The sequence below is a fragment of the Centruroides sculpturatus genome, unplaced genomic scaffold (genome assembly GCF_000671375.1).
Source record: "Centruroides sculpturatus isolate CEXI.00-Female unplaced genomic scaffold, Cexi_2.0 scaffold894, whole genome shotgun sequence".
Lineage (NCBI taxonomy): Eukaryota > Metazoa > Arthropoda > Arachnida > Scorpiones > Buthidae > Centruroides > Centruroides sculpturatus.
In genome coordinates this window covers 232636-250980 of record NW_019385078.1, presented here as the reverse complement: position 1 = coordinate 250980, position 18345 = coordinate 232636, and the positions used below count along the sequence as shown (strand labels likewise).

The 18345-nt window shown below is 28.8% G+C and overlaps 1 protein-coding gene across 2 annotated transcripts in view; it reads left to right on the top strand.

The window, feature by feature from the left end:
- The window catches only part of LOC111634325 (PHD finger protein 21A-like), a 110456-nt gene extending 96621 nt beyond the window's left edge, over window positions 1–13835 (top strand). For both annotated transcript variants that reach the window (XM_023379081.1, XM_023379082.1), the window contains 6 exons: window positions 2004–2174; window positions 2261–2456; window positions 4447–4700; window positions 4819–5050; window positions 10041–10144; window positions 10259–13835. In XM_023379081.1, the coding sequence (XP_023234849.1) occupies window positions 2004–2174; window positions 2261–2456; window positions 4447–4700; window positions 4819–5050; window positions 10041–10144; window positions 10259–10363 (1062 nt within the window). In that variant the 3' untranslated portion in view covers window positions 10364–13835. The remainder of the gene's footprint in view (window positions 1–2003; window positions 2175–2260; window positions 2457–4446; window positions 4701–4818; window positions 5051–10040; window positions 10145–10258) is intronic.
- The last annotated feature ends 4510 nt before the right edge of the window (window positions 13836–18345 follow it).

The following is an 18345-nucleotide window of genomic DNA, read 5'->3' as shown; positions in this document are numbered from 1 at the left end:
TATATTAAAAACTAAAATTTATTTGTTTGTAAGCTTAAAATAGATTCTTATTAACCATATATTATTAAAAATGCATTTATAAATAAAATACAGAACTGGGAATGGTTATTTGTGGTTTAGCCTAGTGATGAGTAAATTTGGAGACAAGTAAATTCGACTTAAGTCGCCTCTCCTGAACAAATTACTGGCGTAAGGTGAGGTATACCTGTATTGAAGATTTTCAAAGAGAAATTCTGGGATTTTTGTTGTTAATAATAAAGACCAAAAAAAAATCCAGCATAAAGAATGCAGATATTAAAAGAGATCAATATCAGAAGATTTGTTTTTAACCTTCTTAATTATCATTGAAATTAATTATAATGTGTTTTGATTGAATTTAGGTAACAAATGCTTGTCATGTCCTTTAGTAAAAATTACACATCTGCCCAATTGTAGAAGCTGTTTTTGTATTATATTATTAGACAAAACTAGATTAATTATTTGATGACAGTCTGTAGTAATTCAGTTACAAAATGCAATTGTATATTGAATACAGTGTGGTCTTGATTTAACATTGTCTCTTTTGTGATTCTGAAATAATGTATCCTTATTACATAAAGTAATATTAAAATAATGTTTATATAATATTGAAAGCTTACACTGAGTGCTCTCTCTCTTCTGAACTTGTATACTTTTAACTGTATTTCACAGATAATGTTTTAGTTGAATTTTATCAAACAATACATATAAATTTAAATTACAAACATTAGTTTTATTTTGTTTAATATTAATTGAAAAATTTTTTTTGTATTTTAATTTACCAGCATGAAATGAAGGAAAAGAAAAAATTGACACAATAATATTTATTTATACTCATTAGGAGAAAATTCTTGGCTTGAAGCATAGTAAATTGTTTTATCTTATTTATCTCATCAATAAATTAAGAAGCTAACATGACTTATAATAAATTAAGAAACTAACATGACTTATAATAAAAGCAAGAACTTTTATTATAAGTCATGTTAGTTTCTTAATAATTGTGATTAATTTTTGTCAGTTTTATTGTCATGTGTTTCAATTAATAAAACTTTCGTTTTTTATTGCTTTCTTAACTCTGTTAGAGAATTTTCTATATTGCACAAGATGCAGAGAATTTCCTAAGCACTTTGTTTTAGGCACTCATTGTCCAGATTTTTCGTTTTGAATTCAAATGTCTATCTTTTCATCTTACCTTTAAAAAATATGTTTTTAAAATGATTTATTATGGAAATGTAGATGATGAAACATGTGTCATATGCTGGCTTCTGCTTTTTATTTTAATATTAAAAGAAAGTAAAAATTAATAAATCAACTATTTATGCATTTTCTGAATTTTGACGTTCAGTACTTTATCTTAAGCATTAAAAAAACTCATATAAATTATGTTTCAAGAATATAACTTAATTTAAATCATAATTGCATTTCATCACTTGAGCAATATTCTTTCAAATTTGGATATTATTCATTTATTACTGTTAGTTTTATACAATATAATTGAATCTTAGAACATCATAAGAAATTTATCATTCTGTAATAAAATGTATAACCTTTATAGTAATTTTTTTATTTATTTATTATTTAACAGATTTTTACACAGTTCTGTTCTACTGTAACTCAAGAATTTTGCATCAAATTATGATTTAGAATGCAAATGAGCATCTTTAACTACACACAACATTTTTAATTATATAAAATATAGCAGAAAATTTTTAAATTAAAAAAAATATTAATGGTTGTTTTTCTTAAAAAAATTATTTCCATGAATGTTTCTTGTAAATTATTCAATGAAATGAACAAATAAATTTATTTTTTGTTACTTTTACATAAGTTTTTTTTATTAAGAGCATCTTAATTGTTATAGTTTTGTACTATAACCTATTTCAAGTTAAATAAATCTGACATAAGAATTATTTCACTGAAAATTAAAAAAAAAATCAAACTTATACATATATGTGTGTAAATAAATAAGTATTTTTGCTTTATAGCCAACAGCGTGTCATTCTGTAACTACAACAGCTACAATTAGTACAACCACAACTACTACTTCTTCGTTACCAGCTAGTCACATTGCAGCGCAACGGGCATCTTCGACAACACACCTCATTGTTAAGACAGTTTCGCCCCATAATAAAATAATCAACAAAGAAAAACAAATTGTATGAGAGTTTTTGAAAATTTATATTATTAGTTTTAAATACTTAATTATCATTAAAATTTAATGATAATTAAATGTTTGTTTCAGAAATCTGATTTTATGTTATCTTTGGGACTTGTGACCAAAGAGTTTCTGACTGAACTTAAAAGTCGGAAAGTGGAAAGAAAAAGACGTACCACGGCTAATCCTCAATTCTCAAATGCAGCTATAGAAGAAAAGAGAAAAAATGCAGCTTTTCTGAATGCGGAAAACATGTCGGGTCCACCTACAAAACGACCAAGAGGTAATATTTAGTTTAGTTTTTAACATGCAAGTATGTTTTACATGTATTATATGTGCAATTTACCTTACTTGATCATGAAAAAAGTAGTATTTGAATTGTTAATAAATAAAGTAAAAATTATAATTTAAAATTTTCAGCTCGTGACTTTATTGATATGTTTTTATTCATATATCTTATAAGAGAATAAAAATAAGCTTTTTATTTATTTTTGTCTTGCAAGTACATTAAAGTACATCTATTGTAAAACAGCATTTAGGAATTTAAACTGAGAAATTAATAGTAAAACATAAAAATTGAAAAATACTAAACAAATTCAAGGGTTGTTATTTATTGATAAAATATTTTTCAAAATACTGAACAGTCTTGTCCAAAATGTTGTTCAGGATTTTAAGACATTTGGCTATTCTTCAGCAGTCAAGTTCAAATACATTAAAGCATTTCAAGAAATAAATGCTTTGGACAATTTCCAAACTATCATTTTCACGGCAATGAAGGTGAAAATTGATTGTCAGAGATTAAAATTATTTTATCAGGAAGTGTTTTCAGCAAAATTAAACAACTTCAGTGTTTTAATGTGTTATATCTTGCAACAAATATGAGTACTATTTGTGGTTTCGGTATGATGAAACATACCAAAGTTTCATATTCCGGAAGTGTTGCTTCTAGAATCAAACAAAATGACCAAAATATTAAACAATATGGCTGAAATATAACATTGTCATTGTTTATTGAAATCAATATATGATATTTTCCATTAATTTGAATATAGATTATGTTAGTAATGTAAATTAACATTATACAGGGTGTCTCAGTTAAACGTTTCAGAACTTCTAAGAGGGGTAGGGTGCATCCCGACGACTCAGAATCATATAGCAATGCAGGGTCGGAAATGCTTTCCTGAAGCAGTGATTTACACAGAAACATCATAAAGAAGAAGACCATAAGTGAATATTCGTTTTAATAATAAATGTACAAAAACAAAAGGAACATGGGTCAAAGAAAGTGTTCAAAGTTTCTTCCACTGACTGTAATATAGACCTCACATCTATGGCACATGGAGTTTCAAACATTCTGGAATAATCCAGGCTTATTTTGAATTTCTCCGGCAGCTACTGCGATTCTTACAACCAGCAGGAAGGCATTTTTAACCCGACGTTGCTATATGATTCTGAGGATGCACCCTACCCCTCTTAGAAGTTCTGAAATGTTTAACTGAGATACCCTGTATATTTTACTTTTTTTTATTTATTTATTTGTGGTTTTAGGCCTCTTACTACTCAGAGAGCACAAAGAGGCCAATATTTTACTGTAATGCAATTCTTATGTTCTTTTGTTTTAACTTGTAGTTGGAATTTAGTATTGGCGTATAAGATGATTTGTTGCATAACCCACATCCCTTTTCAAATTATCTTTCAAACACAGATAATCTGTAGTTTATCTACACAAAATTACAGTACTTATCACAATAATAATAGTTTATAACAATCAAATTTTATATATATAATATTAAATAATCATCAAATAATAATAGTTTAAGTATGTAGACGTGTAGTAACAGTGATAGGTAGATACATCATTATAAGTTTGTTATATGCTTGATATCTACTAAATTTTAGGATGAAAATCAAGAGTAAGGAAAGATTCTGCATCTTTAGTCTATGTAATAATTTATTTAACGAAATCTTTTTTTATACAAATATTCACTTTATTGTTTTTCCAAATGATCAAAGATTTTTGAAAAAAGTGATTTCTTCTCCTCTTATAATAAATCGGATTACTACTTTACCAATGTGCTTTTGGGAATAGAAAAGAAAATGTGATGACAATCTCATAATTGTGAATAATTCTCCAATTAAAAAACATTGTTTTTACAAACACCAATTTAAAATGTGTGTTTTGAACATAAAATTTATACTGTTGGCAAAACATAATTAAATTAAATTAAATTAAATTTTATATAAATAATTTGTTTATTTTAATTTATATAAAGGTCGGCCTCGTCTGGTTCCCCAGGCACCAAATAGTAGGTCAGAATCACCCGAAAATAATACTGCCTCAACAATGACGACGACTCCCATTCCTCTCACGGTCACTAACGTCAGCGTTATTACTGCCGTCACTGCCACTTCGACCACAATCACAACTACCACCACCACAAGCTCTAGCACGCCATGTAATAATGGAGGAAATGGCGTGATAAATGGATATCATCTTCCACAACAGTCTCTCAATCAACATTCGATCGTAAGTGTTAAGATGAAATAATAAATTAAAAGTACACAAAATTTAGACATATTTTGTAAATTAGTTACTGTTTAAAAATTGTTACATTTGAAAGTTTTTGATAAAATTTTATTTTTAGAAAAGCAGCTCTCCAAATCAAGTGTGTACAGTTTGCAAACAAAAAGGAGATTTGTTAAAGTGTAGTGTATGTGCAGGATTATATCATTGTAGTTGTCTGAAACCTCCCATTAAAATTGCTCCTTCAACTCCTTGGACTTGCATAAAGTGTAGCCAACCTGAAACAAAACCTCGTGTCACAACATGGCCTAGTCCACTAACGGTCGTTCACAGTTACATAGCACTTAAATCAGGTAAGTTTAATTTTGTAAATTAGAAAACGTTTGAAATTCAATTCTTTTGTAAATTTTATAAGACTGAAATCAATATCAGAAATCACTACAGAACAAAAATAAGAAATTATTATAATAAGACAAACAGTCTTTGAAAACAGATTCTTTCCAGAATTTAATATACATTTTTACATACATATGCAATTTTTAATAAAATGTTGTTATTCACCTTTAAATAGCATTTTTAAAAAACTTTAATTGCTTTATACATGCATTCATTAATGAATTTATATATCTGATGATTTAAAACTTGCATTGCTTGATTTAAAAAAGCATTGAATCAGCCACTGTTAAAAAAAATAGCTGGTCTTTCAGTTCAAGACGAATTTAATGAAAATTACAAAAGCATTAATGATGACTTTATCAGTGACTGGACAGAAAGTAACCAACATGTTATATTTGGAAGATCTGACATTTGATGATTTTGTTCAAATTGATGACAGTTGTGTTGTATCATCACAAGCCAACACTGAAATGGCTGAGCATGGAGTTGCATTATCTCAAGTTGAAGATACTGTGAAAGAAGAAAATGGGGAGGCTCTGCCAGTAAAACTATCAAAAAAGTCTGAGGTAAATGCCACCCTTAATACATTAGAGATGTTCATCTAAGCATCAAACCATTTTCAGGAATTAGTGGCATTTAAATTACTTAAAAAGCAAGAAAGACAAGCAAATATCACTGAGTTGCCAAGAGTTGATAATACTGTATACCAGTGGTGCTCAAACTATATTCATTTCCGACCCCTTCCCATTTTGTGTAAAATTTTGTCGCAACCTTTGGATAGACAGTAAATGTTTTAATCATCAACGAAGTTACAGTAAAGTGAAATTCTTTCTGGGATTTGCACTTATGTTTCTGTCTTGTTAGAGGTCTGAGTAAAACACACAATTTTATGAAACAGTGGTCTGATTTATGCATATGGGTATAAGTATTTAATGAAAAATACTTTTAAAAAACTTTACATCATAAAAATTTAATGTAAGATATGCTATTCTATTTTTATAAATAATAATATAATTTCATTTCACTATTTTATCAGTACTTGAACTTTTGAAGAAAAGCCTTATATTTTTTATTGTCAAATAAATTTCTTTGAATTTGGTAATACTAAAAAATTTTCTTGCAACCCCTCTGGGACCCATAGTTTGTGCACCACTGCTGTATACAACATTCAGATCATATGTCTAATGCTCCACATCTTTCCTTTATATAATTTTGTTTATATCGTAGCATGTTTTATTATGTTTAAAATATTTTCTTTTGTGCTCATTTTTTGTTTTGTATATTTGTATTGAACTTAAATGTTTTGTATGTTCTACAGTATTATGTTTAACCTGTTCCCTGGTGTTCCTGACATATCTCGGGTCGAAACATAATGATCTTGACTTGTGGACCCGAGATATCTCGTTTCTGCATCAGGACATTTTTGACACTAGATGTTGCTAGTTGGTATAATTTTTATATTAAAACTAACTTTTTAAATATATATATTTTTTTGTTTTTACATTTATTAATATGTCTATTTTGTTTGTGCAAAAAAAAATAATAATTTTGGATGATACAATAGCCATGATTATTTTTCTAAAACATGGAATTTTCGTTAGGCTTAACATTGACAAAAATTCATTGTGGAGCAACATGCAACAGAAAAAATATTCCAATATGGGATAGGTTAATTTTGTTCTAACTTGTAAGTTAAAATTTAATAAAATTTCTGATAATCCTAAATAAAGAACATCATAATTAACAAACTGTTGAGAATTTGGTCCTCTGAAATTTGTTAATTAGGACTTTTCCTATATTATGTTAATTAAAATTGTAAAATTTTAAATTGAATTTTAAATTTCCTATTAAAATTCTTGGTATGTTTACTAAGAATATGACTATTATCATCATTACAAATATTAATAACTAATAGATTTGCATGCTACATTTTGCAAACAATATATAATGGCTAAATTGAACTGAAAATATTTATTTGCTTATAATATTTTATGATTCAAAAAGTAAAATAGTATAATTTTACAACAGAAAATAAGGCAGTTTTTAATGATAACATAACTTTTCTAATGCCATAATGCAAGGATTGCAGAACTCAGAAACAGATTGAGACATTTCCATTTAAAGCAGTTGAAATTCAAAAGATGTGATAACACTCAAATTTTGAAATTATGAATCGGAAAAGATTATGCACCAATAATTTGGTATGTTAATGATTTTGATGCAGATGCTTATTAAGGAATAAATTTAATAAATATATACTTTTTTACATGGATTTTACAGGATTTGTTAATGAATAATAAAATAATGGCATTTTTCTTTTATCAAAGCCATGTAAATTTATGATTGTGGATTAATAATATAATACAACATTTTATTTTTAAAGTAATTTTATAAAGTTAATTTTAATAATTCAGCAATTATAAAAAATATACAACTGTTCATTATAAAAATCTAGAGAAACAATAGTGTATATGCATGGTAAGTCAAATACTGTTTTATTTTGTCATTGTGCATTACTGTAAGGGATGTGAGGGTCATGAATTTGCACAAAGTTGATCAGGGAAAGTCAAGGAATTTAAAAAAAAAAAAATTGAGTAAGAACCCAGTTATGCCAAGTTAGTGAGTTGGGCCGGGGTGCGGACGGGAGTCCGAATGATGCATCATAGGGCCCAGCTATGACGTCCCTGTCTACCGCGTCAGGTACCGACCAGTCGATGAACAAGGCATAGTCTCTTTAAACCCTGTAGTGCCAATAGGCGGGGCAGGGTAAAGAGTTCCTTATGAGACTGCGGAAGAACCCTGTACATCACTGCTCTTCACAATATAACAATTAACTGTTATAATGAGAAAATTTTGCTGGTCCCCTAGTGCTTGTTATAATTGAGTTTGACTGCATTTTATTTTTTACTCACATATCTGATTATAGCGATTGTTATATGTATATAATATAAGAATAATAGAGTATTTCTTTCAAACTTAATGTTTATTTGATGGCACAACATTATGAATATGAATGTTTACACAATTAACCTCTGCTTTATTGGAACATCTGCATCTTTTTTTAACTATTTTTCAAACGATTTAGTACTTTCTGATTTTGGTAAATATCCATCTTCAGGAATACTGTATACATATATACCGTATTTATTCAAATATAAGACGATCTCACATATAGAACGAGGTGTGACTTTAAAGGTCAAAATAAAGAAAATTAGATTTATTAATACAATTCTAATTTTATTTCATTTAATAACAAATAAAATATCAAATGCACGTAAATGCACACATTGTCCTGCAAAATTTACTGGCATTTTAAACTTTAAGGAAAAATCTTGTAAAATCAACAACATAATTTGTTCATGTAAAGCTGGACAATTGGGAACTTTTTTTACCAATTCTTAACAGTCAAATTCATATAACAGTCATATACATATAATGCCACTCATATGTACTTATTATTTGAGGACTCCTCATAACTGTAAATAATATGAGTTGTTTAATTGTTAGCATAGTCATCACACAAGTACTGCTATGCATACGATATCATATTAATGTCCTTAAAGTTGGTGTACTTGCCTGTCAGACCGTCCTTGTATATTTCTAGTGCCTCCTGGGCCTTAATAGAATGGTCCTTTCATACCGACTACATTAGGGCCCAGGAGGCCCTAGAAATATACAAAGCCGGTCTGACAGGCAAGTACACCAACTTTAAGGACGGTAATATGATATCGTATGCATAGCAGTACTTGTGTGAGGACTATGCTAACAATTAAACAACTCATATTATTTACAGTTATGAGGAGTCCTCAAATAATAAGTACATATGGGTGGCATTATATGTATATATTGAATTTGTGTAAATCCCACTGTTAAGTTTAAGTGGGTTTATATGTTCCAAACGTTCAAAATTTAATGTATTTAAAAGCATTCAATTTTAAGCATTCCATTTTTGGAATACATTTGGTTAAAAACCTGAAGCAGACCTTGGGTAAGGTCAAAAGTGTTCATTCAATTTCATATTAAAAACGCCATGTTACCAGAATTAAAGGTTAAGTAATGGTGCTCAATAGTACCAGTAATTAATTAATTAATTAGAAGATATCATTAGAGATTAGTAGTTTAATTAAAGTATCAATATCTGTAATGTTAAGTGTGTCAATTGATAACGATATCAAATTGTTTGTGGTAGGAACTGTAAGCCTATCTAGATTTCTAGTGCTTACATTGCACTGACTAAACCCTTTCTCATGGTCAACTGTTGAAAATACTTCAGACTATACCAATGTCATCAGCTGACATAGTATTGAATATTCAACACAAAGATTATTGTTTGTTTTAATTTTAGTCTATATCAATTAGACACATACATGAGGGCTTATCACACCGGTTCAATTGATCATTGTCATCACATCAAAATGAAACTAGAAATACATTGCCCAATGATAGGTGTGATATTTCTTTCTCCCACTATTGGCAAAGAAATCAGTAATAAACTGCTTAGATTTGGATAATTTGTTTGTGATTTGTGGATTGAAAAGTGTAATGAGCAAATACATGGAATAGTTAATTTAATACAGTCTTAACCAGTAGGCTATTGAAATTTTAATTTATTCATCCAATTACTGTTTAGAAAGCATTGCATGAAGATTTTTCCAATGCCTTTTTCTAACTCAAAAGTTACAAAAACTCAAGCCACAATGTTAAATTGAGTATCAGTTTATTATTTTGAAGAGAGAGAGTGATTCCATCAAATAATAGTAGTTTTCTAATGATTTTTTAAAGCCTTTTTTTTATAATGAATTTCAGAGAATTTTCTTGTAGGATATGTATTTTTTGAGTAAGCTAGTGGGGATTGATTGAAATAAAACACCCTGTATAATGTGTGCAAATTTTTAACAAAAACTGATATTTTAAAATATTGACAAAACAATTGTTTTTTATTAAAAGCTAAAGAAGAAGAGAAAAGAAAATTATTGAAAAGAAGTTTGGAGTTGAAGTCAGAAAGGACCCAATTACAAGACAAAAAGCAGCAGCTGAATGAAGTCATATCTGTAAGTTTTGCTTAATTTAATGGACAAAACAGTAAATGTATTTATGAAGTATTTACTTTAAATTGATTTAATGTTATGCTAAATAAAGTTTTCATTTTGTTTTTTTATTTTTAGGACCAAGCACAAAGACGCACAGAACTTCAAGCAACTCATCAAATTATGCAGAAGTCTGTAGAACGCCTTCAAGATTTCATTATGAAAATCAAGCAAATGTCTTGATGTATATCACTTTTTATATTTGTTTATTGTGACGTACCGATACACGTATGGAGTTTTTCTTGACATATTTATTGTACTGTATCGATCACACTTTTCTTAAAAGAAATACTAGAATGCTCAATCGATGCCACAAACTTTTGTATTGAGTATGGATATTATACGAACAGAATATTTATTTTTTAGTTTTATTATTACTTTGCTTTGTTTATAGAAAACTTAAAATTACTTTTTGAAACATCTACATAGTAAAAATTAATTTTTTGTTTCAGTCATGTACAAGCGATATGATTATGTCATTGTTTGCTTATAATATCGTCCAATTAAATGGTCACATATATCATTCTTGTATGTTTATTGTTTATTGTTAAATCTCAAACTTTGTGATATTTTGTGATTTTTCTCGTTTTAATGTGTTGCCATGCAGGTTTTTTTTATTATTTATAAATTGTATAAGAAAGTAATAACTTTGGAACTGTTAATTTTTTTATTGTTTATGCTTAAATAATATTGCTTGTTTTAGTATTTTCCAAATGGACTTGCTGTTATCATCACTAAATTATTAAGATGCTAAATAGTTTTTGTCATGAGAAATATTGTTGTTTTTTATTTTCATTTTGTTGGTTAATCGATAGTTTTATTGAAAGATAGTATGATGAAATGAATCATTTATGATAGAAATATAAAATATGGATTTACCCTTGTTGTGCCAAATTGTGTGATTAGCTTTTCTGTCAGTTTTTGCAATGAAAGTACTGTTTTTCCTCTTAAATTTGTGTCGATCCCAAATTCGAAACCTAATACAATAATTATATTTTCTAGAGCTTACTGCATTATATATTATTTTTGTAAGTTTGTTTTTATGATTAAGTGTGTATGTAGTATATGTGTAATTTCAAATGATATCTAGAGTGAGTGTTCTTGTTTTAAAGTTTTTGCATTTAGAGTATGAACTGTAAATCAGTCTTCATATAAGCTATTACGTAGACTTTTTATTTTGATAATAAATGAATATTGTTATCATTAAATGGAAAATGGATGTTATGCACAATATTTTAAAATTTTGCTCTTACAAATAGTAAATTTTGTATGAAAAGACTGAAAACTTTTTGCACAATCTTCTGATTAAGAATTAAACTGTTACAGAAATTTGATTGTAAAAAGTTATTTTTCCGGCATAATGAGGATAGTTTGGCTTTGAGCTGTTTCCTCCTCTGTTGAAAATTATGTAATTTGCATTACCTTCTCTTGTATCCTTGTACACTGCCAGAGACAGTTTTGTTTTTGATTTATTTTCTTAACCTCTTGTATAAATTTAAAAAGATACTATTCTTCCAGTGTGAACGACCATTTAAAAAGACATTTCATCTGCATATACTAAACGTATGCCTTATATTTATCATCACCCAAAATATTTGTTTCCCCAACAGAATTGCTCATTCACACAGAGGGAACGATGATGAATAATAATCATATTTTTCCCTTTTTCTAAATAATTTTGAAGTAGTGTGACAATAACATTGACAATCTTCATAATTGAAAATGTGTATGTATAAATTAATACATTTTTCTATGCACACGAATTCCTATTAAGAGCAACTAAATCGTAAAGCAATTTCAATTCTTGCTCTTTTTTATAATTATGATGTGTCTAGTGTGTTTGTAAACTGGATAATTGATATTAAGATGGTGATTACTTTCTTCATAAAGTCCTGGACAGCATGAGATTTTTATTATTATTTTATCTTAAACCTGCATCAAGTGGAAAATTGGTATAATGTTAATTTGAGTCTTTGGATTAATTAGTATAATAGAGATTAATATCACATTCTCTTCATGCCATAAAAATTGAAAAAGTTGTTCTATCAAAATTAAAATATAATCAGTTATCCAGTTTCCAATATACTACAAATTAAGATGTTTTTTTATCAATATTGTGAATGTTATAAGTACTGTATATTCTTGATTACATAGGGTAATGGAAAATAATGACAAATCAAAAAATTCTTTCAACGCATGATGTTTTTTAATAGTTTATATGAAAAGAGACTTCTGTTGAAACTTTTCTGGCACACTTTTGTGTATCAAATGTATCTGTTGGTTAATCAGCAACAAAAGTATTCCATCCAAGAATAATCAAGAGTATACTGTATTAAAATAATAAATAAATAAAACAAAATATATATATATATATAAAGTCATGTTAAATATGATTTTTGACTCAGAATTTTTGAAAAAAAAAATTAATTTATATATTTCATTTTGAGTGGACTATGCAGAAAATGTATACAAAAAAGTGATCTTAGATTGACTGAGGTGTAAATTATGAAAATTAGTAGGGACCAGATGGAAATTTAGGATCATGGATCGATGTGTAAACTTATTTTCAAAAAGCATTTGATTAGAATTGTAATTTATCAAAATGTTACAAAAAAGCACTCTCGCAACATCGGAACTACTATTTGGTGTTTCTTTAAGTGGCTTGTACCATTTGCTTGACGTGTGCATGTTTTTTTGATTCTTCGTCGTCAAAAATTTTTCGTACTAATATCATGTGGCAAGACGTGTAAAATCGATTCTATCCGAACAGCTTCCGTAAAGTGAACTTCGATGTTTAAAAAAGCTGTAAATGGTAAGAATTTTTTTAATGTCTATTTGGTGTTCTATTTAAGGTTCCTTTGAGGATAAGAAATTTAATTGCCAAAAAAAAAAAAAATACTATAAACTGGTTAGCCAAACGAGTGCCTGTAAAAAAAGAAGAAAAAATGTTACTTTATCTCCAGAAAATTAGTAAATTCGTATTCAGCCAATTGTTGAAGATAAATCGTCAATTTTTTGATGTAATGCTTTGTGTAAATATCAAAGGTGCTTGCAAATGTATTGTTAATACTTCTTTTTTGTCCAGAGTAAATCGTTAAATAGTATGCCCTGTGATTGTCATTAATTTGAATATATTATAAATATATATATTATATATAAACTTTAAAAAAATAGTTTGACTATGTGCTCAAAAAGCTTTTTTTATATATATATAATATAAATTAGATAATTGTTCGACGATTCGTAAAGGCTTTCGCGGAAAGGGGACGCCGCGTCCCACACTTGAACGAGAAGAGGTGTCTAATTTTTGACTGAACGTTTTGGGTCGTGACGAGGAAAATAAAAATAATGCCAGATTTATAAAAATAAAAAATTTTTTTGGGGTGGTTAAGAAATAAACTAGTCGAAAATATTGTAATAAATTTTCTTGCATATCGTTTGGTATATTTTATTGCAATACCATGTTAAGAAGTGTGTGATGCCTTTGCTGATTCCTACAGAGTATACATATGTTGTAAATAATGTATATCCATACCAGAATGAACTGGTTTTATCAAGCATATCGATTTCCTTCCTCAACTGTGACATTTTTGAATACTGACCAAATGTTTATGTAGATGTAAGGAAAAAGTAATAAAATATTTCATATCTTTAATTATTGAGTTAAGATTTTGTTTTTAGTAATTTATCTATGTTTGATTTATGTACTCTCGTGACAACTTGATTAGACTAGAGAATGCTGACTTGTTGCTCCCCAAGAATGTTGCCACAGCTTCTGATGTCTTGACCAATAAGTTAAACGGCCCGCAAATTATTACGTCTTGGCAAAGCGTTTATTATAACAATGTATATTGTTTTTCTGTCACCGACCATCATTTTCGTATTACACAATAAATATTCCAAAGGTTAAATTTAAAAACAAAAGCATGGGAGAAACTTTCATTTTATAATCATTTCCAGTACGAAACTTGTATAGATGCTGTTACGGTCCATTACATAAATATACTACTATGACTTTGTGGAAAGAAATGATTGTAGAGTGGAAAAGTGAAGAAGTGACCATGAGAGAATTGCTGCTTAAAAGTATATCCAGTCTTAACAGAATTAATTTTAAATGATACTATAATAAACAATAGTCTTTGCATTAAAGATTGTGGTGAAATAATAGCATAATGCTAAGAATGCATTAGAAAAGTAATTTTATATTAAAAAAGCAGTGATGACAAAAATTATGGAACTGATAGTAACAGCTCTGCAAAATGTGCAGTCCTATGCCACAATGTTAGGAAGATACATTTTTTACATTTTTTGCTGAACATCTTTGTCCAGTAGTTTTATGTTATTTTTGTTTCCTTAAGAATGATTGCCATAATACATATTATAAAGTAGACATTACTGATTACGGTCACATTGTATTTAAAACATAAGGTGCATTTCAAAAGTTTAGGTCCACTCCTTTTAGTTAAGCAAACACAACACAAACACATCTAAAGAAATCAACACATACATTTATTTGTGAAGGTAACAGAAACATGTAAAAATAATATGACATCATTAAACTAGCATATTATTAGATGACTGTAAATGAATAAATACACAAAGTGAGATAATCCATGTGTTGCAAAAGTTTAGTTTTACCATTTAAAATTACATATTATTGTTCCAGAAACCCCTCTTTTTGCACCCCAATGTCCAAAATATGATGAGGCATGCTGTGTAAAAGTCACTGGAGCACATCTTGACTTATCTCGTCCTGTACAGAAGTGATGGCTGTCTGCAGTTCTGCAACAGTTGAAAACTGACGTTTGTTGGCGTACACCTTCCTAGCGAGGATTCCCTAGAGGTTCTCCATGGGGTTAAGGTCAGGGGAATTAGCAGGCCACTCCATTACATGCACACCATTGTCTACTAACCACTCCCATGTAGTGTGTGCTACATGGATTAGTGCGTTTTCGTTGGAATGTCCAGAATGGTCCTCCAACCCTCTCTCTAAATGCCATGAGGTGCACATCCAACAGTTCTGGTAGTGTCTGACCTTCGTATGCTCACTTGGAAATGCAATGTTAGTCTTCACGTTGTATCCAAATTTGGCCCAGACCATTACTGATCCTCCTCCCATTTGACATATGGAAAAAATCATCTTGTCCTCTCTGATGTCATACTAGTAGTAACACCAGCCATCAGAACCATCTAAATGAAGTTTCTTTTTGTCGCTGAACACTACTCGTCTCCATTCTGTATTCAAATTTGAATGTTTTCTAGCCCATTTTATCTGTGCTATCTTATGGTCTGATGTAAATCTGGGCTATCTTATGGTCTGATGTAAATCTGGGCTGAGGTTTCTTCTTCTTGTACAGCAGTTGTCCATTGAGCCTTATAGCTCTTGATAGGGTTGACATAAACGTTAACTATTGGATCACATGCCAATTGTCTGAGTGATGATCCTGATTGTTTTAGGGTGTTTACGATCCGTCGAAGATGACGTTCACTAAATGCTCGTGGATGCCTGGAACAGAGTTTTTGGTTGTAATCCTCTTGGTTATGTACATAATTGTTCATCACATTATGTGACCGATTAATCCGTTTTGCTATTGCCTTGTTGAACAGCCCTTGCTGCTTTAATGTATCATCAATCTTGCTTAACACCTTGCCACGGCCAATGTTTTCATAAATGTTATCACACAACTCAAAGTTGCAGCAGTATGACAATTTCACTCTTAACATGTATGAAATAGTTTGTAATGTTTAACTTGCAGGTTCATATCATTATTTCTCCTGGAGATTTGGTGGAACTAAACTTTTGCAACACATGGATTATCTCACTTTGTGTGTTTATGCATTTACAGTTGTCTAATAATATGCTAGTTTAATGATGTCGTATTATTTTTACATGTTTCTGCTACCTACACAAATAAATGTATGTGTTGTTTCTTTAGATGTGTTTGTGTTATGTTTGCTTAACTGAATGGAGTGGACCTAAACTTTTGCAACGCACCTTATTTCATCTATAGATTTCAATGCTCTGGACAATTTGCTTTCTATTGACATTTTGAAAAATAGCTGTTGCAAGAAAGGTGCGAATCTCTAGGCTGGTGAGTAATAAGTTACTTCATTATTTAAGTTTTGATTATTTTGTTTTTAAAAATTTATATTTTTTATATTTATTGATAAGTTATAAATTGATTCAAATATTTGTTGTTTGTAGAATTCGGATGGAAATTTTATGACTGCCACTGTCAATCTTGTTAACTCTGATTTCTTTGTTGAATAAATGCATTAAATATTTAGTTTTAAAGGCTGTAAATTTTGAATTTGGTAAAAAGGACACATTTTTATTTTAAAAGAAGTAATGCAATACAGTAAATTATATGATATCGTCAATAGGGTAAGTACATTGTAGGATGTTCGTTTAATGCATTTACCTTTATACACATTTAGACAAATTAAGGTTTAAAATTTTAATAAAAGTGCAATAAATGATAAATTGACTTTATTAATAAATAAGTAAATTGGCAACAGTTTTAATCTCCACTTAAAATTACAATAAGTTATTTTGAACGAGGCAAACTTTCTTTATTTGATTAAAAAAAAAATGATTTACTGAGTATATTTTACATAAAGTGAATTATTATAAATTAAATTTTTTTTTACAAATTAGAAAATTAGAAAATAATAAATTTGAAAATAGACAGACAGATGTCTATAGATAGAATAATAGATGTCTATATTATGAATTACTTGAATTAATTTTTTCAAATTGTTTTATTAAGTAGCCCTCTTTTATTATATAGAAAGATACAGAAATACAGTACTGGATGAAAGTATAAGGTCATTGTAAAGTGTGATAACTTGTTATAATTGCTTTGTATGAATAAGACAAAATAAACAAGAACCAATAGCATAAGAAAATATTTGCATAAAAGAGTTTGTAAAATTATCAAATAGAAGATACATTTTGTGGTATGTCACTTAATTCAATGTACGACATCTCGAAAAAAGTATAAGGTCAATAATACTGTGAATAATGTGTGTCTTTGCTACTTGTGAAGTAACAATACACAAATTGAGAAAGAATTTGCATATCCTCTCTAGCTCTATAAACCAGGTTAACATAACATCAATTCTCTTATATATACTTTTGACAATAAAATAATAAGTAAGAAACAAAAGACAAAAATTGCACGTAATGTCAATATAATTCAAATAATACAGAAGGATCGTGCTTTGGCATCGGCTTGTTTTACTTTGATCGACAAAGTAAAAAATTAAAGCAATTACAAATCATACGATACTTTTGATAACTTACTTTTGTTGTTGTTAGATTGAATTTAAATAGAATAGTACATTATAACATTTGAATTCTCTTTTCAAATTTAATGTTAATGTAAAAACGAAATTTAAATAAAACATTTTAAAATAATAAAAGCATTATGCATACTTATGGTCCACAAAATATATAAATATTTTGGGCTAGGAGGGTATAGATAATAGTTGCATTTAACCAAGATTCTTCATTATCTGAGGAGAATTGTGGAAGAATAGTTTGTCAGAAAAGACAAAAAAAAACCATGTGACATGCTTGTTTTGTGAATCTTGGCCAGGCAATGTATAGTACACAAAAAAAGTTCTATTTTGCCATCCATTACAGAGGATAATTCTATTAATGTGCTTTATTCTAAAAGTCAAACATAATTATTCCATTTTGGTTTTATTTTTCTGTGTGTATTTCCTTTAAGCTTAAAGTACAAGGATTGATTAAATGAAATCTGTTCAAGTAAATTTATTAAGACAAACAAAACAGTATATCCTTTGGTATGGCATAATTAAACAAAGCAATATATGAGAAAGTTAGAATGCACTTTTGTTTGTTAAAAAGTCACCTTAGGGTTTGGACATGCATCCCACTGCTTGGAGAGATGACCGATACTATCTGCAATGAATGATGTCAGTTGGTTATGTGACTACTTCTTTGACTTCCACATCAAACTTAGTGCTGTCCCTTAAGAACTTTTTTAAAGGTCCAAACAAATGAAAGCCATATGGTGACAGATTGGGGCTATAAGAAGGATGGTGCAGAATTTCTCAACCTTTTCGTGTTAAAGCATCCTGCACGGTATTTTCGACTTGTAGTCGAGCTTTGTTGTGCAACCAAATCACACCATGTG